Below are 22,773 nucleotides of genomic sequence, written 5' to 3'. Positions count from 1 at the left end.
ATCTGGTTCTAAGCCAGCCCAGGCAGCAAAGTCCCTGAAAGTCTTACCTTCAATAAACTCAAGTGGTAGAGCATTAGCCTTAAGCACAAAGAGGCTCAGGGACTAGGGCCAAGGCCCTGAGTTCAAGCCTCAAAATGGGGGGAAAAAAGCCACAATGTAGTGATGACTCAAGATAATTCAACCTAGAATTACCCCAATTCAGCAATTCTCCTCCAAGAAAAACAAAAACATGTTTACACACAAACCTGTATGTGAATATCCACAGCAGCATTATTCATCATAACTAAAAAGTATTAATGGATCACAAAGTGGTGTATTCACACAGTTTAATATTACTCAGCCATAAAAAGGAACAGGGGGTAGGGTTTAGGATATAAACTCTGATAGAATTCTACCAGCCATGCATGATGCCTTGGATTCAGACATTAATTTTTTGTGTGTGCCAGTGTGCTTAAATTCAGGGCTTGGAGTACTATCTCTTAGGTTTTTTTTTTTTTTCTGCTCAAGGCTAGTGCTCTATAGCTTAAGCCACACCTCCACTTCTAGCCTTTTAGGTAGTTAATTGGGGATAAGAATCTCCTGGACTTTCCTGTCCAGAGTTAGCTTTGATCTGTGTTGTTCAGATCTCAGCCTCCTGAGTAGCTAGGATTGTAGGCATGAGCCATCAGTGCCCAACTAAGAAATGAAATTCTGGTACTTACTAAAATATGGATAGCCTTGAAAACACCATGTTATGTGAAAGTCAGCTAGCTGCTATATAAACAGAAAAGGCCAGAAGTGGCTCTGTGGCTCAAGTGGTAGGGTGCTAGCCTTGAACAAAAGAAGCTCAAAGACAGTGCCAGGCCCTGAGTTCAAGCCTCAGCACTGGCAAAAAAAAAAGTCTGGAGTAGTATTGGGACCCTAAAACCCAGTAAATCCCACAGATTAGGACAGATTATATCATGGAGGAGTAGTAAGGATAGTCTGGCTCTGCCGCTCTTCCCAGACCTGCCCTTGGATTCCATGCTTCCCTGCCAGGCTTCTCTTCCAGTCTCTGATGGTCACAGATGGTCTGGCCTTGCTCTGGGACTTCTGCCCACTACGAGCTTGGAGAACACTGAGTCCTGACAATTCTAAGGCTGCGCCCATACATTCTAAGGTGGAGATGGTGGACAATGGGGGGGGGGTGGATTTTCCTCGGATGGTTGACCCTCCTCTGGGTTAGGACAGCCCTGAAGAGGGCCACTGTGGGAGAGGCCTAATGGGAGAAAGGCCAGGGGAGAGAAGGACTTTGCCAGGACTAACTTCCCAGTACTGAGTGGCATCTGGGGCCCCTGGAAGCCACATGTACATCTGAGTGAGAGTTCAAGGGAGGCGGCCAGAGACCCAGGGGCTCCCAAGGCCTGGCACAGTGGCTCACCAAGGTACAGGTCCTTAAACAGTTGCAAATCGCATGAGTGAGCAAACAAATGGCGCACACTTCAAGTAGGTGAGATGAATCAGTGAAAGAAGCCAGTGGATGAGCATCAGTCAGGCCTGCCGGGTGCTGCGGACCAAGACATGGGGTCACTTGAAGTCTCCATTTCTTTTTCTTTTTGTGATGGTCCTGGGGCTTGAACTCAGAGCCTGTGTGCTGTCCCTGGACTTTCTTTTTTCTTTTGCTTAAAGTGAATGTTCTACCACTTGTGCCACAGTGCTACTTGCAACTGTTTGGGTGCTTAACTGGAGATATGAGTCCCATGGATTTTCCTGCCCGGGCTAGCTTCAAACCACAGCCCTCGGATCTCAGCCTCCTAAGTGGCTAGGATTACAGGCAGGAGCCACTGGCTCAGTTTATCTTGCAATCAGGGCTGAACCCATTAGACTCATTTGGCTATCAGGAGAATATGGTTCACTTTGCCCCAGCAGGAAAAGAAAAAAAAAGTTCCCCTTGGACATTGACAGGCTGGCTGTGGTTTGAAGTGGGAGAGACACCTTTGAGATCTCAAATTCACAGCCTTTCCCCTGGGGAGATGGGGGCCACTGACCCTGGGGGCCCAGGAGCACTATGGGAATGGAGTTACTGTCGCCTCCCAGCAATTTAGTGGGTAGGAAGAGTGCTGAGGTGATGGAAAGCTTGGAGAAGAAATGGGAACTTTTCAGGAAGGCGTGGTGGTAAGGAGGGTACTAGAGAGGCAGTGAAGGGGATGGAGCAGAGGCTGGGGGGGAGTCGCTGGGGTTTGTATTATAGAACCCCACCTGTAGTATAAACAAGTATTTGCACCAACTGGTGGTGCAGCTGAGTGGGAGGCTGCATGGAGGGGTGGCAGGACGGCCCTGAGAAAGGCTTAGAAAAGGACTGGGGCTGGGAAGGTGGCTCAGTGGTAGAGCGCTTGCCTTGCATGCCTGAGGCGCTGGGTTCCATTCCTCAGCACCACATAAGCAAAAAGCAAAAAGCCGGAAGTGGCCCTGTGGCTCAAGTGGTAGAGTGCTTGCCTTGAGCTGAAGAGCTCAGGACAGTGCCTAGGCCCAGAGTTCAAGCCCCACAACTGACAAAAAAAAAGCAGCTACTGAGGAGGTGGTGATCAAGAGGATTGCTTTCAGAGGCTAGCAAGCTTGCAGGCCTCATTTCAAACCAGTACTGCCAAAAAAAAAAAAAAAAAAAAAGTAGATAAATAAAATGTACATTAGTTTTTTAAAGACTCTGAGAAGTCCTGTAAGAAAGAGCTGCTTTCAGCTGGGCAGGCACTAGTGGCTCACGCCTGTAATCTTAGCTACTCAGGAGGCTGAGATCTGAGGACTGCTGTTCAAAAGCAACCCAGGCAGCAAAGTCCATGAGCCCTCTCTCCCCTCCTTACCCACCAGTCTTGAAGCTTGACCTCTAATCTTGGGTGCTGTCCCTGAGCTCCATTTACTTAAGTATAGCACTCTACCACTTGAACCACAGCACCACTTCTGGCCTTTTCTGTCATTTAATTGGAGATAAGACTTTCTGTCCAGGCTGGCTTTGAACTGCAATCTTCAGATCTCAGCCTCTTGAGTAGCTAGAATTACAGGTGTGAACCCCCCAGCAGCTGGCTCTGGGAGACTCTTACCTTCAAATAACTGCTGAAAAGCTAGAAGTGGAATTGTGGCTCAATTGGTAGAGCACAAAAGCTCAAGGACAGAGACCAGGCCCTGAATTCAAACTTTAGGACCAGCGCAGGTGCATGCGCGCGCACACACACACACGCAATTAAAAAGCAGGTGCCAGACTTTGGAGAGTGGAATTGTGACCAGCGTGTCTCAGAGTCCTCGGCACTCTCTTGGGCTGTTCCTCAAGGTGATCCCCTGGGCTCAGGTGCTAATCTCAACTCTAGGTTTGTGCAAGAGCCTGCAGTGCTGAGTGATAGCTTCGGGCTGGACCTCTAAGTCCAAAGGACTTGTCTCTCTGCCTCTTGGCACCTCTGCACTTCTTCCAGTACCTTCTCCAGTTAAGTATGAGAATCTTCGTCCCCAAGGCCAGGGGAAGGCCAGGGAGGATTGGAGTTCTTGCTCTAGCATGGGTGCTCAGGCCCAGCCCCTGAGCCAGCCCCTGTGGACATCTCTGTTCCAGATGCTTCCACATCCTGCACAGAGGAGCAGCTCCAAGCAGTCTCCATCTCCCCGAGGGCAAGAGAGGAGGTTTGGACTCACTGAAGCATCAGAGAAGAGGCCTAGAGAACTTGGGACCCAGGAGCAGAAGCCCCCAGCAGGACCAGGGTGAGTTTTTTGTTTTGGGGGTGGGGGAGGCAAGGGAGCTCCCAGAGGAGGGGTCCAGGTGAGAGAAAGAACTGAGAACTCCCAGACTAGGCCAATCTGGCCAACCACAGCACCCTGAACCTCCCTTTCGTAGCACCAACTGCACTCAAGATAATTTGTGCTAACCATTTTTTCCCTTGTGCCAGTCCTGGGGCTTGAACTCATGGCCTGGGTGGTGTCCCTGAACATTATTGCTCAAGGCTAGCACTCTACCACTTGAGCCACATCTCCATTCTTGGTTTTTAGTGGTAAACTGGAAACAAGAATCTTCCAGACTTTCCTGCCTGGGATGGCTACAAACTGAGATCCCCAAATTTTAGCCTCTTGAGTAGCTTGGATTACAGGTGTGAGCCACTGGCACTTGGCTTAGGCTATAATCTTAAATGATGAAATCACATAGACCATGAAATTATGTAAACAATGCGTGAGAAAAGAGATGACATGGCTTGGGATGCACTGTACTTAGAGGCTGCTTTGTGGGGTGGTACCCTGTTGTACTGAAGTAAACCTAGTTGCCTCTCCTGGTAACTATGTTCCAGGCAAAGGCCATTTTATTGGAATGTGGCTAGGTGAGGCCAGAATGTGGGTTTATGGCTAAATGGTGAGGTTATCTGGATCAATAACAGAAAGCCCACAGGTAATTTTTGAAATTGTACACCTGGTTTGGAGTTGACGTCATCCCCACCTGGCATTTGCCTTTCTGATGAAGGCACTATGGCTCAAGTGGTAGAATGCTCACTTTGAGCAAAAGAAGCTTAGGTACAGTACCCAGTCCCAGAGTTCAAGCCCCAGGACCTGCAGGGTGGGGGGGAACGGGGGGGGGAAGGGATGAGCCAGAGCTTCCCCTCCCTCAGGATCTGAATGTTCTGGCTCTATTCTGGTTTGGGGTGTCAGCAATAAATTCCTTTATCCTTTCTAAAAAGTGGTCTTAATCTGTGCTGGTCTGCACTGCCATAAAAGTACAACTATTGAAAAATAATAATACAAAGTTTCTAGAAAAAAAATACAGCTGTTTTTTTTTTTTTGGTCGGTCGTGGGGCTTGAACTCTGGGCCTGGGTGCTGTCCCTCAGCTCTTCAGCTCAAGGCAAGTGCTCTACCACTTGAGCTACAGCGCCACTTCCGGTTTTCTGGTGGTTTATTGGAGATAGGAGTCTCACGGTCTCTCTTGCCCGGGCTGGCTTTGAACCGCGATCCTCAGATCTCAGCCTCCTGAGTAGCTAGGATTACAGGCGTGAGCCACCAGCACCCAGCAAAAATACAGCTGTTTGAAGACACTGGTTTAAGAACCACGCCTCCCCCAAATCATTAACTTGTATTTGCATAAGGAGCAGCTTAAAAAAAGGAGACAAGAGAGGCAGACACACATTCAAATCCTGGGCTGCCGTCCTTGGTGGCTCAGAGACTTGACCTGGGCTCAAGTCTCTAAATCTTTCTGGATCCCAATTTTCTCTAATCTTTTTTCTTTTCTTTGCAAAACAATAAAGCATACTTTCAAAAGTTAAATCCTTAGGGTAAGAGGCATGACTCTGATGGTAGAGCTCTAATCAGTGAGCAAAAGAAAAGGTCAGATTCGCCCGGTGCTGGTGGCTCATGCCTGTAATCCTAGCTACTGAGGAGGCTGAGATCTGAGGATCATGGTTCAAAGCCAGCCCGGAAAGGAAAGTCCATGAGACTCTTATCTCCAATAAACCACTAGAAAACTGGAAGTGGCACTGTGGCTCAAGCGGTAGAGTGCTTGCCTTGAGGTAAAGAGCTGAGGGACAGCGCCCAAGCCCAGAGTCCAAGCCCCATGACCGACAAAAGAAAAAAAAAAAAAGAAAAGGTCAGATACAAAGTTCCCAGTCTGGGAAAAAAAAAAAAATGAAATCCTTATCCCCTTCTCCATCGATGTCAAAATCTTTGTGGCTTGGTAACTTTTGCTAGATCTTCCTTCATTCTCCTAGGCGTTAAGCCTCTGGGATCCATTCAGAAGTATTAGAGCAGAGACCAGCTCCAGGCTAGGAGCTGAGGCACTTGTGGATTTTTCCCTTCAGGAAGCAGTCATCTTGGACAGCCCTGGAAGGGCTTGGGGGACTGCACACAAGCTACTCTGGAGCCATTCTCAGAGGGCTGCAGCAGCTGGGGACAGAGACCAAGGACCAGCTAGGGACATGGAAGAACCCAGGGACTGAAAGCGGCCAGGTAACCACCCCCACCCCAGGAAACCCTACTGGCAGAAGGGACTGGGAGGCTGAGGGCAGGGATTTCCACTGAAGGCAGGAAGTACTCCTCGACTGGTGCTGGACGTTAAAGATAACATGTAGCCAGGGCAGGTCAGCAGCTCTTGGGTCTGCTATAGCTGCCAAGCACCCAGTCTGTGGGGATATTCAGAGGGCCTGCATTGAAAGTGTTTAAGTCTTAATTTCAGAGAGGCCCTACTGTGTGTCTTGGGTGGGAGGAGGGGGGCAGGTTCCATGCAGGTTGGACCACGCTGAGCTGAACCGAGCAGACACAGTTCCACGCACCACAATATATAGGAGCTGGGCCTCGCCGTATCTTGCCAGCCATGGTCAGAGCATGGTACCTTTTCCTAACATATTTATATAGACTTTTCTTCTCATTTATTTGTAAGTTTTAGGGGTTTATTAAAATAGCTTTAGTGAGGTATGATACACACTTGCTAGTTTGCACAGCACATATTCAATTTAACGTTTTTTTTTTCTTTCATGTGCGGGTACTAGGTCTTGAACTCAGAGCCTTGCACTTCTTTTTCTTCCTTTCTTTTGTGTGCTGGGACTTGAACTCAGGGCCTCACTTAGCATTTTTGCTCAAGGTTAGCACTCTACCACTTGAGCCACACCTCTACTTCCTGCTCTTTGCTGATTAATTAAATTTATGCGTCTCATGAACTTTTCTGCCCAGGTTGGTTGGGAACCATCATCCTCAGATCTCAGTCTCCTGAGTAGCTAGAATTACAAGCATGAGCCACTGACACCTGGTATGCCTGCCTTTCTTTCTTTCTTTCCTTCCTTCCTTCTTTGCTTTTCTTTCTCTCTCTCTCTCTCTCTTTCTTTCTTCCTTTCTTTCTTTTACCAGAACTCAACCTCAGTGTCTGCCACTTTCACTCATTGGCTAGTGCTCTACTAACTGAGCCATGCCTTCCCTCCTATCCCCAGCATACATTCTATTTTTCTGGTTCTTCCTCTCAATCTGATTAATTTAAAAATCATAGGTGCTCCTATGTCTGTGAACACTTCATTCTTTTCCTTGCTGAGTAGTATTCCCTGGTATTGATTCATCATGATATCCTTATCCATTAGCCTAGTGATGGACACTTGGGTGTTTTGAGGGATTTTTGTTTTTTTGTTTGTTTGTTTTTGTTGGGGCTTAAACTCAGAGCCTGGGTGCTGTCCTTTAACTTTTTATTGCTGAAAGCTAGCACACTACCTCGTGAGCCACAGCTCCACTTGTGGCTTTTTTGGTGGTTCATTGGAGATCAGAATCTCATGGACTTTCCTGCCTGGGCTGGCTTGGAAACACGACGCTTCTCACCTTCCTGACTAGCTAGAATTACAGGCATGAGCCCCTTGTGCCCGGTTCCAGTTTTTGACTATTACCAACACCACTTTGATGAACATGCATACCCACATTGGACAAACATACTCATTGCTTTTGGGAAAATAGCTGAGTGGGCCATGGATCATATGGTGGTGAGGGTAGAAATGATTAAGAAGCTGCCAATGTTTCTCCAAGTGTTTGGACCATTTTGCATCCCTACCAGCCATGTATGAGGATCTCAGTTTCAACTCAGCTGTCCCACACTGCAAGGGGGCAGTATTTCCAAACTTAGGCATTCAGAGACTGGGTAGTTGAAATTCCTTGCAGTCTTAATTTGCATTTCCTTATAAGGTTGACCTAATGAGGTTGGCTATCATGAACTTAAAACATACATATTTGTTTATCTTCTTTGGAGAAATGTCCTTCAAATACTTGCCTAAGTTTTTAAATTTTTTTTAAATTTTTAATATTTATTTCTTGCCTGTCCTGGGCAAAAAATTCAAGTTCAAGCCCCTGAACTTCTTTGTGCTCAAGGCTAGTGCTCTACCACTTGAGCCACAGGGCTGCTTTTGGCTTTTTCTGAGTAGTTTATTGGGGATAAGAGTCTCACAGACTTTCTGGCCCAGGCTGGCTTCAAACTGTGATCCTCAGATCTCAACCTCCTGAGTAGCTAAGATTACAGTGAGCCACTGGTACACTTTTTTGTTTGTTTTTTTTGCATGTGGCTATCCAATTATTCCCCCACCATTTATTGAAGATGACCCTTTCTCAAAGTTGTTGTCACAAATCAACTTGCATGTACCTGAATCCATGCCTAGAATTTCTCTCTTTAGTGCTAGGGATTAAACCTAGGGCTTCGCCCATCCTGGGCAGGAGCTCTACCATTGGGCTGCATTGCACCCTACAATCTCTATTTTGTCCCACTCACATACTTATGATTCTTCAAATATACCACCTTTATCAGTAACTTTGTAATACATGTAGAAATCTGTGTACAATCTCCTCCCTACTAAGGAGTTCATGGAGCATTATGTCAGCAGTACTGGAAATTGAACTCAAGGCTTAGTGGTTGCTAGGCAGGTGCTCTCTCTCTGAAGCCATGCCTCCAGCCCCAAGAATGGTGTTTATTTCTTGCTTTCTTGGGGTCCCATTCACTCTCCCTGGCCTGGGCGCAGAGGGGGAGGGCGTGGAGCATGGAGTAGAATTTGTGTCTTAATTTCCTTATCCCTCACAAGATGGGCCCAATGCAGACTTACAGGGGCTCTGGGGGACTCAGTGGGATGATGCCAGCAGGGGGCGGGACATAGTGCATAATCGCTGGTCTCAGCATAAGTGTTTGTTATCAGTCACCACCAGGTCACCAGGCAGCAAACGGGTCAAATGTGACACAATCAACAGAGTCTTCTTGTACCTTGGACAGCTGGGGACAGTCCGTGGGTGACGATGTCCCCAGGGAGAGAAGCATCTCATGGGAGTCTCTGCCACAGCTCACCCCAGGGGGAGGTGAGGACAGCTTGCAGAAAGCAATGCTGCTGATTCCCCTGGAAGCTGCAGATGAAACCACAGCCAGTCCCTCCTTGACACCCACGCCAGAACCTCAAGCCCACAAGCAAGGGTAGGTCACACGCACAGCCATTCCCTGCCCTGACTGCCGTCCTAAGGCACAGGTGGGGTAAGATCTAGTCCTGGCTGCCCTGTGATCTGCTGTAGAAACGAACTTCTGGGCCTCAGTCTCCCCATCTGCACCATCTGTCTAGTACCAGAACTTGCTTGGTGGCTGGTGTGCAGAGAGGCGGGTTGGGGGGATGGAGCATCCTGGGAGGCTTAGAGGTGGGCACAAGGGGCAACCTTGAGCTGAGCCCCTCCGCTGGGGTCTTTCCCCTCTCTAGAGGCAAGGCTATGGAGGACCAACCAGCACCAGAGCCTCTTCTGCCAGTAAGTAGGACCAGTAGGGGATGGGAATGGGGAACAGGGTGTGGGATGACAGGGAATCAGAACAAAGAAGGGCAAAGACAGAAATAGGATGGCGCTGGGCATCAAATGGGGGGAAGTGCAGTATGAGCCCGTGTGTAAGAGCATGGCGTGTGATCGCACACGTGTGAGGATGACACGTGTGGTTCCACACCAGCATGAATTCTTCCACAACGTGCCCTTAGCCAGCACTTCCCTGAATACCTGGAGGCTGGCCCCACCCTGCCATTTCCCTTTTTTAATATATATTTTTATTGTAAAGATACTGTACAGAATAGGTAATGAGTACATTTCCTACGGAGCACTGTTACCTCCTCCTTTGTTTTTCCCCTACCATCCCTTCCCTCCCCACCTCCCCAATTCTTCCCCACCCCCCTTTTTTTCCTTCCTTTATTTCTTCCTTTTTTTTTTTTTTTTTTTGTCAGTTGTGGGGCTTGAACTGGGCCTGGGCGCTGTCCCTGAGCTCTTCAGTTCAAGGCAAGCGCTCTACCACTTGAGCCACAACACCATTTCTGGTTTTCTGGTGGTTTATTGGAGATGAGTGTCTCATGGACTTTCCTGCCCAGGCTGGCTTTGAGCCTCGATCCTCCGATCTCAGCCAGGATCTCTAGCTGACATCTCAGCTAGGATTACAGGTGTGAGCCACCGGCGCCCAGCTGCTTCTTCCTTTCTGTGTCCTGGTACTGGTTGAACTTGGGGCCTTGGTGCTGTTCCTCAGCTGTTTTGCTCAAGGCTGGCACTCTCCGCTTTTTGTTAGTTAATTGTACGTAAGAGTCTTGTGGATTTTCCTGCCTGGGCTGGCTTTTAATGTGATCAGATCTCAGACCTTGTGTAAATCCCAGGCTCTTGTAGCCTGCTGCCTGGCTGAGTTCTGTGGAGGGGAGTTTTCTCCTCATTCTGGATGAGTCCAGAGCAGGACACCATGTTCCCACCTCACAGCTGCTGCAGGTCCAGTCTTCCTCATCTCAGCAAGCCAGACACTTCTGATCCCCCCCCCCCCCCAATAATCCTTATCAGAGCACTGCCTACAAAGTAAATCCTGCCTCCGCCTCTTTCCTGCCTTTCCTTCCTCATCACCCTGATCCAGGCTGCATCCTCTTAGAGTAAGACCAAAAGCCCTAAGGCTTTATGACAGGTTTGGTGAGATTTCTATTTCTTGGATATACAACACTTATTTATACCTTAGGGCCCTTGCACAAGCTATCCCTGTGCCTGAAATGTACCCATAGATATTCTCATGGCTGACTCTACACAAGTCAGCAGTTTCAGTTTAAATGTTAGTTTCTTAGCAGTCTTTGATGGCTACCCCAAAATAGCTTGCCAGCAGCACTTTCACATTAAGGATAATGTAGGACCATGTAGTACTTATGTGACATGATTATACTCATTTATAAGCCTATTTATTATCTAGAACAGAATATGTTAATTACTATGTTATTCTGTGTTATTCACTCTGTGTTACTAACATGGACTGTTAATCACCACTGCATGCTCTGTGCCTAAAACAATGTCCAGTGCACAGTAGGTACTCAACATGAACCTGGGGGTGAATAAATGAGTGGGTGGGAATCATAGCAAGCACCTGCCTGGGCTGACAGGAAGTCAGATGAAAAACAGGAAGTGATCTTTGCCTAAGTATTTTCTCCTCTTTCCAGCCCTGCCCAGTCCTGCCCAATCCTGTGGACGATATGGAAAAGGAGAAGGGAGGAGAGGGAAAGGGAGAGAAGAAGAGTAGGGAGGGGGAGAAGGGAAGAGGATAGGGGAGAAGAGAAGAGGGTCCAGGAGAAAAGAGGCTTGTCAAAGCTAAGCCCAGCAGGTAGGGCAGAGTGAAGAAGGTGGGGTTGGGGCAGTGGGAGATGAATTCTAAAGGCTGGTGTGGGGGCAGATTGTGCCCACTCATGATGCCAGGGTGAAGATCTGGGGGGGTACATTTCAAGTCTAAGCCAAGCGATGAACCAATTTTAGGCAATATTGTGAGATGACGTGGCTTGAGCTGGGGACACATGAGTGCAGTAGCTGCCTGTCTAATGGACTGGGCTCTGGCACCAGGGCAGAAATTGGGGCAGGGCACTGGCAGAAGGACAGTGTGTGACTGAGGCCAGGGGTGTGGTGGCAGGTAGAAAGGAAGCAAACAGGATTTTGGAGGTGGTGCCAACGGGACTTGTTGCAGGGCTGCCTGGTAGACAGGTAGGCTGGAAGAAGCAGAAATCTGAAAGCTCTAGTCTGACTCCATTAGCAAGGCTGCTATCCAAAAATCTCCTGCTGGTGCTGGTGGCTCACGCCTGTAATACTAACTACTCAGGAGGCTGAGATCTGAGGATCACAGTTTGAAGCTAGCTAGCCTGAGCAAGAAAGTCTATGAGACTATCTCCAGTTAACCAGCAAAAATCCCAGAAGTGGAGCTGTGGCTCAAGTAGAAGAGTGCCAACGCTGAAAAATCCTGAATATTCGGAGGAGGTTCAGAGGAGGAGGAGTAGCCCAGATTTGTCAGTCAGTTGGGACTGCAGGCCTCCCATTTGTCCTCCCCTGTCCCCAGGAGATGAGGGACGTTGGCAAGAAGGTGGCACTGGGCCATGTGCAGAAGTCGATGCAGGAATCTGGGGTGACTGCAGGGACCCCGAGCCCTGGGACCCTGTTCCAGGGGTTCATGAAATGCCTGCTAGAGGTGGAAGAAGAGGAGGCCACCCACCGGAAAGCCTCGAAGGCCCGGGCTCTGGCAGCCCGGAGGTCCTCTAGGACTCCCACGACTATGCCCTTATCAGTGTCTATCAGCAACTCAGCCCCAGCCTCACCTCTGACCCTGAATCAGCCTTCCATCTTGGCCTCGGCCACCATCCCAACGTGGACCCAGCAATCAGTTCCAACCTCTGCCCCCATGGCAGCCACAGCCACTGGGTCAGAGCCTGGCCCAGTCCTGCTGACCCCCAACCCGGAGCTAGCCTGGAGATGGCCAGACCCCATGCCCCACAACGAGAGGAACTACCCGAAGGCATGGTAGGAGCCCTGGGGCCAGGGCTGCTATACCCAGCCTTGTCTCCATGCGGGTCCCTTGTCCCCTCCATACTCTGGTTGCTGTCTGCCTGCTCTGTCCGACTCCTACCCTCCCCTGTCTTCTCTGAGCTCCCTACTCCAGCAACTCCAGCCTTCTGGCTCCTTTTCCCCCTGCCCTCTCCTTGCTTCCTCTTCTTTCTCTCTCTTAGATCACTGCCCCTCCAGCTCGACCCCACTCCTCCTCTGGGTCCCCCTCCCCCCACCTCCCCCTCTCTTCCTCCCTCCCTGCTCCCCAGGGTTTCAAGAACACTCCCATGTCACATGACCCTCTTCTGCCCTGCCTTCCCTCCCTGGCGACCTAGGGGCAGCTCTGGGCAGGAAGGGTCCAGCCGCAAGCTGCCCTGGCCGCGCTGCCCTGGGCCTGTCACCCTCTGCAGGCAGGAGATGGAAGAGCGTGGCCTCCGGTGGTGCCAGAACTGGGAGGAGCAGTTTGAGGAGCAGCTAACCACCAAGCAGGAGGAAGGTGGGCCGGGCAGCTGCCCCAGGGTCTCCTGCACTCAGCCTGGGCACCAGGCAGGGCAGGGGGGACAGCAACCCGCAAGGCCACTCCCGCTGGATCCTTAAAACTCTGGGGTGTGCTGGGGTCCCCAGAGCCACCGCAAGGGGACAGAGCTGCAGACTCTGAGGCCTCTTCTGCCTCCTCTACTCCGTGTTCCTGCATGTATCCTCTCTGGGGACAGCTCTTAGGGCAGAGGGCCCCCTGGTCCCATACAGTGGCTTTGCTTGTAACCAACCCTAGGCAGGCTTCTGCGTACCACTCATCTGAAAGTTAAAAAGTTCTGAACCTCCATCCTGGGTGAGGAGCAGTGCCCTCTCCTCTCTAGGGTTCTTGGGAGGGACATCATGTGGTAAGCTCCTCACCACTCTGCCTGGGCCCTAGAAGATGTATCTGCCCATCTCCCACTCCTCCCCAAACTCTGAAACTCTCCTGACTAGCGTGGTCCCTTCCTCGTCCTTCCTGAATGCATTCAAGTCTGCTGTAACATCCTTAAAACTCTATTTTTAGCATTAAATTCCCTAGGCTGCTAGGCATGGTGATACAATTCTGTAATCCCAGCGCTCAGAAGGCTGAAGCAGGAGGGTCTCTAGTAGAGGCCAACCTAGGCTATACAGTGAGACCCTGCCTTGAACATCCCATGCCATTTGGGAGCCAGGGGTCAAGATGTTTTCCTAAGTACAGCTCTACCTCCTTGAGCTCCTCACAAACAATAAGCTAGCTCTGTTGTCATGGAGACGCAACATTTCCATCTCCAAGGCTCACCAGTCTTTGTTGGGCAAGAAACGAGCCTGCTTTCATCCCTTTGGCTTTTTTTGGTTTTCGTAGAGATGTGTGTGTGTGTGCTGGTCTTGGGGCTTGAACTCAGGGACTGCGTGCTGTCCCTGAGCTTTTATGCTCAAGGCTAGCACTCTACCTCCTAATCACAGCTCCACTTTTCAGTGGAGATAGGATTTTCATGGTCTTTCCTGCCTGGACTGGCTTTGGACCATGATCCTTAGAACTCAGCCTCCTAAGTAGCTAGGATTGTAGGCCTGAGCCACCATCCCTTGGTTTACTTTGCTATTTTTTTATTTTTTGGGTCTGGTTGTGGGGCCTGAACTCTGGGCCTGGGCGCTGTTCCTCAGCTCTTCAGCTCAAGGCTAGCGCTCTACCACTTGAGCCACCCAGTGCCACTTCCTGCTTTTTTCTTTTTGCTTATGTGGGGGTGAGGAATCGAACCCAGGGCCTCATGCATGCAAGGCAAGCACTCTACCACTGAGCCACCTTCCTAGCCCCTGCTTTGCTATTTTAATGAGCTGTGGGTGGGATGGACAGGGGCAGCAAGGCCCACCCTGTGCCTGGGGTAAGCCTGCCCCCCCTATCAGCCTTTCGCAGCTACTTCGACATTTTCGACGGCCCTGGTGAGGTGGACGCAGAGAGCCTGAAGAACATCCTGTTCCTTATGGGCTTCACCCTGACACAGGCCCAGGTAGAGGACGCGCTGATGAGTGCTGATGTCAATGGTAAGCAGGGCAGGGGGCTTCACTCTGAGCCCCAGGTTGGGTCTGCCTGGGCGCAGGGGCTTTCCCGCTTGAACAACCCATGCTTTTTTGCTTTTTGTTTTGTTTTTGTCTAGTTTTTTGCCGGTCATAAGGCTTAAACTCAGGGCCTACACACTGGCCCTGAGCTGTTTTGCTCAAAGCTGTGGCTCTACTATTTTGACCCATGGACTACTTCTGGTTTTTTAGTGGTTAATTGGAGATAAGGGTCTCACAGGGACTTTTCTGCCTGGGCTGGCTTCAAACCATAAGGATCTCAGCCTCCTAAGTAGCTAGACTGCAGATGTGAGCCCCCAGCCTCTGCTTTATCTCCTATGAGATGTGATCATATACCTTTCTTTTTTTTTTTTTGCCAGTACTGGGGCCTGAACTCAGGGCCTGAACACTGTCCTTGGACTTCTTTTGCTCAAGGCTAGCACTCTACCACTAGAGCCACAGAACCACTTCTGGCTTTTTCTGTTTATGTGGTACTGAGGAATCCAACCCAGGGCTTCATGTATGCTAGGCAAACACTCATACCACAACCATATTCCCAGCCCATGAGCATATACCCTTTAGAGATGAGGAAACTAAAGCTTCCTAGGGTTAAAAGACTTAGTCAAAGTCAACTGGGCAAGAAGTGGTAGACCTGGGATTTGATCACAGACCCGTAGCTTCTAACTCAGAATTTAGTTTTCTTTCTCCTTTCTATATTTTTCTGCCTTGAACCTGCATTACTTTTACAATCACACCCAATGAGTGAAGGCTAGTGCCATGGCCAGGGTTGCTCTAGAAGGTCCCTGGCCACCCTGTCACCCCTCTGGCCCACTCAGGAGATGGTCACGTGGACTTCAAAGACTTCTTGGCTGTGATGACGGATACCAGGCGCTTCTTCTGTTCTGTGGGTGAGCAGGGACAAGTTCAAGCCACGCAGAGCTGAAGGAGGGATCTGGAGGCAGACAGGGGTAGGACACCCAGGGGCCCTCCAATGGTAACAGTGACCACCCCATCCTATGTACCAGAACACAATCCCCCGACGGACACCGCCCCGCCGAACCCTCACACACTGCTCTTTGAGATCCTGTCTCTGCTCGTGGAGATGTTGGCCCTACCGGAGTCAGCCTTGGAGGAGATCACAAAGTGAGTTGGGATTGGAGCACTGGATATGGAGTGTGGTAGCATAATGGTGGAATCTAATGTTTTGACAGCAGAACATTTTTGACAGGACTCTTAGTTGCAGATGAGAAAAACTTCAGTAAAAGCAGGCAAATGTATCACCTTAAATAACTGGTCTGAGCTTCAGGAATGGCTGGATCTAGGAGACCAAAGGATATCAGTAAGGCTTTATCTCTCCACCTGTCTATTTCTGTGTGTTTGGAAGTTCAGGGAGACTCTCCACATGGAAATGATGGTAGTGTGCAGCCCATATCACACTCTCCTAAGAAGTACAGCCATTATTTGTGTGTGTGCACAGCTGTAGATCATTTATCATGTGCACTATAGAGACACTATTATGCAACATGACTATCATAAGACCTTTAAACATGAGGCTATGTTCAATTTCCAGCAAATATTCCTTTTTTTTTGGGTCCGGTCATGGGGCCTGAACTCTGGGCCTGGCCGCTGTCCCTCAGCTCTTCAGCTCAAGGCTAGCTACTCTACCACTTGAGCCACAGCGCCACTTCTGACTTTTTTTTTCTTTTTGCTTATGTGGTGCTGGGGAATCGAACCCAGGGCCTCATGCGTGCAATGCAAGCGCTCTACCACTGAGCCACCTTCCCAGCCCCCGGCAACTATTCTTGTCTCTAGGAACATATGGTCAAGAATTTCTCTCCAGGGCTGGGAAGGTGGCTCAGTGGTAGAGCACTTGCCTTGCATGGCTGAGGCCCTGGGTTCAATTCCTCAGCACCACATAAGCAAAAAGAAAAAAGCCAGAAGTGGCACTGTGGCTCAAGTAGTAGAGCGCTAGCCTTGAGCTGAAGAGCTGAGGGCCAGCGCCCAGGCCCAGAGCTCAGGCCCCATGACTGGACCCCCCCCCCCAAAAAAAAAAATTCTCTCCAGAATTAAGTTTTTAAACTCTTTTGTTGTTGGTGGTGGTGGTCGTGGGTCTTGAACTCTGGGCCTGGGTGCTGTCCCTCAGCTCTTCAGCTCAAGGCTAGCGCTCTACCACTTGAGCCACAGCACCACTTCTGGTTTTCTGGTGGTTAATTGGAGATAAGAGTCTCACGGACTTTCTTGCCCAGGCTGGCTTTGAAGTGTAATCCTCAGATCTCAGCCTTCTGAGAGGCTAGGATTACAGGCATGAGTCACTGGCACCTGGCAAGTTTTCAAACTTTTTGGTCTCAATATTTTTTTTGTGGGGGGGGATATTGGGGTAGAGACTGCTCCTGGGGCTTGAACTCTAGACCCAGGCACTATCCTTGAGCTCCTTCTGCTCAAGGCTAGCACTCTACTACTTGAGCCATAGCACCACTTCTGGCTTTTTCTTGATTAATTGGAGATAGTCCTACAGACTTTCCTGTCCCAGCTGGCTTCAAACCGTGATCCTCAGATATCAGAATCCTGAGTAGTTAGGATTATAGGTGTGGGCCACCAGTGCCCCACTTTTTCTTTTTGCCAGTCATGGGACTTGAACTCGTGGCCTGAGCTTCTGCCCAAGGCTAGTGCTCTATCACTTGAGCCACAATGTCACTTCTTTTTCTGTGTATGTGGTACTGAGGAATTGAACCCAGGGCTTCATGCATGCTAGGCAAGCACTCTAGCCACATTCCCAGCCCTGACTCACATTCTTAAAAGGGCATGGCTTTCTTCTGTCTGATCCCAACACCTGCATTCCAGCCCTCTCTAGCTGCCTTGAGCCCAAGCCCATACCTCCTGCTATGCCAGATAGGCAACTAGCCCTAGGCAGACAGCAGCTGGGGGATAAAAGGTATCCCTGTGTATCTTCCTTCTCAGGAATAAAGATGTAATAAGGATTTGCTTTCTAGTATGCACCAATTAGGTATCAGAATGGAGCCTCTCAAAGGCCCTCCTTCAATATTTCCTTGGCTAGGGTTCAGAACACAGAAGAGGGTGAGCCTGTGACCAGATAACCAGAGGCCCAGGGGGAGGATTTAAGATTGATTCTGCCAGGCATCAGGTGGCTCACACCTATAATCCTAGCTCTCAGGAGGCTGAGACAGGATCGTGGTTCAAAGCCAGACTGGGCAACAGTAAAGTCTGTTAGAACTTTATCTCCAATTAACCACCAGAAAACCAGAAGTGGTGCTGTGGATCAAGTGGTAGAGTGCTAGCCTTGAGCTGAAGAGCTGAGGGACAGTGCTCAGACCCAAACTTCAAGCCCCATGACCAAAATAAATAAATAATGCTCTACCACCGGAGCCACAGTGCCACTTGCGGCTTTTTCTATTTATGTGGTGCTGAGGAATCGAACCCAGGGCCTCATGCATGCAAGGCAAGCACTCTACCACTGAACTACCTTCCCAGCCCTTTTATTTCTTTACTATTCAGGTTTCCTACTTCCTCCTGAGTCAGTTTTGGTCATTTGTAATTCTAGGATTCTTCCAGTTCTTCTAGTTCCAAGCGTACCCTTCTAGTTCCCACCTGTTCCCAGCCCTGACACAATGGTTTTGTTCATTCATGGTATGGCTCCATCAGTCAGTTTTGTTTATGGTGTGGCTCTCCCATCCAGTCTGTGTCCAGATGGTTGGTTTGGGAAGGGCTGCGGAGAGCAGCAGGAGGAGGAAGGATGTCTGAAGCAGAAACAAGGCAATGATGGGCTGCGGAGTCATGGACCCCAAAGATATTCTGAGGAATGCTTTGTGGTGGCTTGGGAAGAAAGGAAAAAAGCCGGGCTGGGAAGGTGGCTCAGAGGTAGAGTGCTTGCCTTGCATGCATGAGGCCCTGAGTTCGATTCTTCAGCACCACATAAGCAGAAAAAAAAAGCCGGAAGTGGCGCTGTGGCTCAAGTGGTAGAGTGCTAGCCTAGAGCAAAAAGTAGCTCAGGGACAGTGCCTAGGCCCTGAGTTCAAGGCCCAGGCAAAAACAAAAACAACAAACGAACAAAAAACAAAGGAGCCTGGCTCCAGTGGCTCATACTACTATAATCCTAGCTACTCAGGAGGCTGAGAGCTGAGGATTGAGGTTCAAAGCCAGCCTAGGCAGGAATGTCCTGAGACTCTTATCTCCGATTAACCACCTGAAAACCGCAAGTGGTGCTGTAACTCAAGAGCTAGAGCACTAGCCTTGAGCTGAAGAGCTGAGGGACAGCGCCCAGGCCCAGAGTTCAGGCCCACGACCGGACCCAGAAAGAAAGAAAAAAGAAAGAAAGAAAGGAAAAAGCCTTACACCCTGGCCACCACCTCCGGTGACCAAGGGTGATCTACTAATGTTGAACGACTTGAGTGACATCCCTGAGGAGCACTGGTGTCAACCTGTGGCAGACCCTAGGTAGGTCCTGTGGATGACCTGAGCAAAGGTGGTAGAACCTTGAACAAACAGTTGCTGTGGCAGCTAGGTAGGGCTGAGATTGTGAAGCCCCTGTGTGGCAACTCTTCCCATTCTTCCCCAGGCAACAGCCAACAGCACTGTTTGCTGAATGAACATGAGGCAGGGACTGGGAAGATGGCTCAGTGGTAGAGCGCTTGCCTTGCATGCCTGAGGCCCTGGGTTCGATTCCTCAGCACCACATAAGCAAAAAGAAAAAAGCCAGAGGTGGCGCTGTGGCTCAAGTGGTAGAGCGCTAGCCTTGAGCTGAAGAGCTGAGGGCCAGCGCCCAGACCCAGAGTTCAGGCCCCACGACCAGACCCCCCCCAAAAAAAATTAAAAAAAACATGGGGCAGGCTCATGGGGGAGGGTCGGTAATGAGCAAAGAAAAGAAAGTTGGTTGTGGGTTCTGATGGTCAAGCACAGGCTGTGGGGCCAGCATCTGGAGCCTAGCAAGCAGATCTATCTATAGGAGCAGAAGGTATACTTTCCGTAGATGGTCCTCATGCTGAAATCTGGAAGGGTGAGTACTAGTTGGCTACATGGCTGGTTTAGAAAATAGTTGCTCATCTAAATAAAAAGTTCAGTAACAGCTGGATGCTGGTGACTCACACCTGCAATCCTAGCTACTCAGGAAGCTGAGGGCTAAGGATTGCAGTTCAAAGCTAACCTGGGCAGAAAAGTCCATGAGATGCTCATCTTCAATTAATCACAGTAAAAGTTGAAAGCGGAGCCAGGCACCGGTGGCTCACGCCTGTACTCCTAGCTACTGAGGAGGCTGAGATCTGAGGATCACAGTTCAAAGCCGGCCCGGGCAGAAAAGTCCGTGAGACTCTTATCTCCAATTAACCACTAGAAAAAAATGGAAGTGATGCTGTGGCTCAAGCGGTAGAGCGCTCGCCTTGAGCTGAAGAGCACAGGGACAGCGCCCAAGCCCAGAGTTCAAGCCCCACAACCGACAACAAAAAAAGTTGAAATTGGAGCTGTGGCTCAAGTGATAGAACGCTAGCCTTGAACAAAAGAAACTCAGGAACAGTGCCCAAGCTCTGAGTTCAAGCCTTAGAACCAGCACAGAAACAAAAAGTTTAGTGACTAAATGTGTGTGTGGATGGTGCCAAGTACTTGATGGTACCATTCCATCCCTATCTTACCCAGGAGACTCCTGTGTCCCAGAGAGGCCATGGGACAGGGGGGAGCCTTCCTCTACTTGGAACTGAGGCCCACAACAGGGCTTGTCATCCTGCTACCACTAGCCAGGGGCTCGGAATAGGGGATCAGGAGGGGTGAATGTAGGCACAGCTGGTTTGAGCTGGTGGACACTGCTTCCCCAGCTACTATAAGAAGAAGTTACAGGAAGGCATCTGCAAGACTCGAGAGATGGACTCAGCCACAGGCAGGATCCGGTCGAAGAAGAAGCTTTTGTACAGTCCCCAGCAGGCAGACAGCTTTGAAGTCCCTGAACGAAGGGTGCTCAGGATCCTGAGCCGGCTAAAGCAGCAGAACTATGGTAAGGACCCAGTGGGCTGGGCTGGGAAAGCAGCACCCGTCCACCTGGCCTGCTTTCCCTGAGTCCCCACAAAGCCAGTCCTAAGGGGGCACTTCCTATTTCAGACTTAGCTTTTACTAAATGAGCTCTTAACCACTATCTGACATGTAGCTCTGCCTATAGGCTCCTCACAGGGCTCTTCTCTTGTCTTAAGAGCTGAGCAAAGACTGGTCTCAAAAGCCAAGACTGAAAAGGGAGCAGCTACGGAAAAAATGAGCAATGGCTGCCTAACGCTGGTGGAGAACCCACTAGATTGGGCTGCAGTGCTGGCTCTTTGTACAGGTGCCTGTCCTAGGATCACACACCTACCCCATATCTCAGACAGAAAAAGAACCTGAGGACTCTTAACCTGCTGTCCCCTTTCTCCTAGCCTGTGTCCTGGAAAGGGGAGTCTGCATGTTCTACTGGGCCACTCTCTCACCCAGGTGTCACTGATTAGCCAAGTGATGAGCAGGGACTGTTGCAGTCTTTCTCAATGTGCTCACCAGACTTGGCCAGGAGTCCTCAAAAAGATTTTCTTTGATGTTGGTACTAAGGCACGAATTCTAGGCCCTACACTCTCACAACTGGCACTCTACCACTTGAGCCACGCCTCCACTACCAGCTGTCTGCTGGTTAGTTGGAGATAAAGCTCTCAGATTGTCTGCCCAGGTTGGCTTTGAGACTTGATCATAGCTCAGCCTCCTGAGTAGTGGAGGTTACAGGGGTTAGCCACTGGTGCGTGGCTTGAAACATCTTTTAAACTGTGTTCATCCAAGTGCTTTATCACCCCTAAACTCTCATCATCCACTTTGCAAGGCAGGTACTACTACCAACCACTGCCAACCCAGGGGCATACCCAAATCCAATCAAGATCATTATGTTGGCAAAGCTTGGTCTCCAGTCTCCCGAGGGTGGCTATGTTTTGTTTTTGTTTTTTGGGTTTTTTTTGGGTCCGGTCGTGGGACCTGAACTCGGCCTGGGTGCTGTCCCTCAGCTCTTCAGCTCAAGGCTAGTGCTCTACCACTTGAGGCACAGTGCCACTTCCGGCCTTTTTTTCTGCTTATGTGGTGCTGAGGAATCGAACCCAGGGCCTCATGCATGCAAGGCAAGCACTTTACCACTGAACCACCTTCCCAGCCGGTGGCTATGTTTTGAAGCATTCCTTTTCCTGTTTCCTACCACCAGCTGCTAACCTGCAGAGCCCCTATGCCCAGGTACCCTGCATCCCACTCTGCCCTCGAATGGACAAGAAGATGGTCCGTCGGAAGCTAGGCAATCACTTCATGCTGGGCCAGTGTGTCCCCACCAGCCTAGGCCCCGACCTCCGTAGCTTCTTATTCCAGTCGGGACCCCAAGGAAGCAGGTGGGTGCTGAGGGCCCCATAGGCTCATCTACCTTCTTTTCTTTTGGCTGTGGGGCTTCAACTGTGGGTCTGGGTGCTGTCCCTCAGCTCTCAAGGCTAGCACTCTACCACCTGAACCACAGCAACACTTCTGGTTTTCTGGTAGTTAATTGTCTCATGGACTTTCCTGCCTGGGGTGGCTTTGAACCGTGATCCTCAGATCTCAGCTTCCTGAGTAGCTAGGATTACAGGCGTGAGCCACCAGCGCCTGGCACTCCATCTACCTTCTTTCTCATGAGGCCCCTGGCCTATTACCTGTGCAATCCATCCTTCTAAGATGGAAGGCTAGGAAAAATGGGAGAAAGGATCAAGGAGAAGAAATGAACTTGTGTGAAGGGCCTGTGTACCAGGGTCTGTTTCACTGAAGCCGGAAGTACTTAAGCCTTCCTGGACTCAGAACTCAGTGCCTGACACCTACCGTGTATCAGGCTGGTGTTGGCTCTTCCTTCATATACAGGGAACTTTACTTCTCTGCCAAGTCAAGGTCCATTTTATTGAGCACCAGGCTTTAGTAACCGGGCAGAGGGGAGTATCCCCTGAATTCCCTTCCACTCCCAGAAGAGAGCTCCCATATCCCCAGGTGTACAAGAATAGCCTATGGCCCAGTAGGGCTGAGAAAAGGACTCTGGTATTTCCCACACTTCTCTGCAGGGAACACAGTTCTGACAGCCAAAAGTGGCTCCGCTCTGTGCAAGCCCGAACCCTCTTGACTCTTTTGGGTCTTCACCCTGGGAACTTCAAGGCCTGAGACAGGAGGGTCATCAGACAGGGCCTGCTGCTGAAATTTGCTTGTATGGCCTGCTAAGCCAATAAACACCAAGAACCTCAAGTCTCTATGCCTGGTGCCAAAGACCCCCCAGTTTCACTGCTCAATCCCTAAGGGCACTGGCTTCAGTGACCTACCCAGGGTTGGGGTTCCTGAGCAGCTGACCTTTGGAATAAAATCTGTGTGCACTCTCAAAGAAAGCTGGATCCCTCCTCAGATCAGAGTGTTGCCCCACCTTGGGTTGGGGTGCCACGAAGTCGGTTGTATACATAAACCCA

The 22,773-nt window shown here is 50.0% G+C and overlaps 1 protein-coding gene across 1 annotated transcript; it reads left to right on the top strand.

Moving 5' to 3' along the window:
- The first annotated feature begins 3,499 nt into the window (after window positions 1-3,499).
- Window positions 3,500-22,477, top strand: Spata21 (spermatogenesis associated 21). The gene is made up of 10 exons (XM_042669719.1): window positions 3,500-3,699; window positions 5,773-5,920; window positions 11,784-12,241; window positions 12,676-12,761; window positions 14,162-14,299; window positions 15,148-15,219; window positions 15,337-15,454; window positions 20,131-20,306; window positions 21,513-21,690; window positions 22,381-22,477. Exons 1-10 carry the CDS (start codon window positions 3,500-3,502, stop codon window positions 22,475-22,477), a joined length of 1,671 nt encoding a protein of 556 aa, XP_042525653.1.
- Window positions 22,478-22,773: the final 296 nt, after the last annotated feature.

The sequence above is a fragment of the Dipodomys spectabilis genome, unplaced genomic scaffold (assembly GCF_019054845.1).
Source record: "Dipodomys spectabilis isolate Male_0828 unplaced genomic scaffold, ASM1905484v1 ptg000504l, whole genome shotgun sequence".
NCBI lineage: Eukaryota > Metazoa > Chordata > Mammalia > Rodentia > Heteromyidae > Dipodomys > Dipodomys spectabilis.
This window is presented reverse-complemented; position numbering and strand designations above follow the sequence as displayed.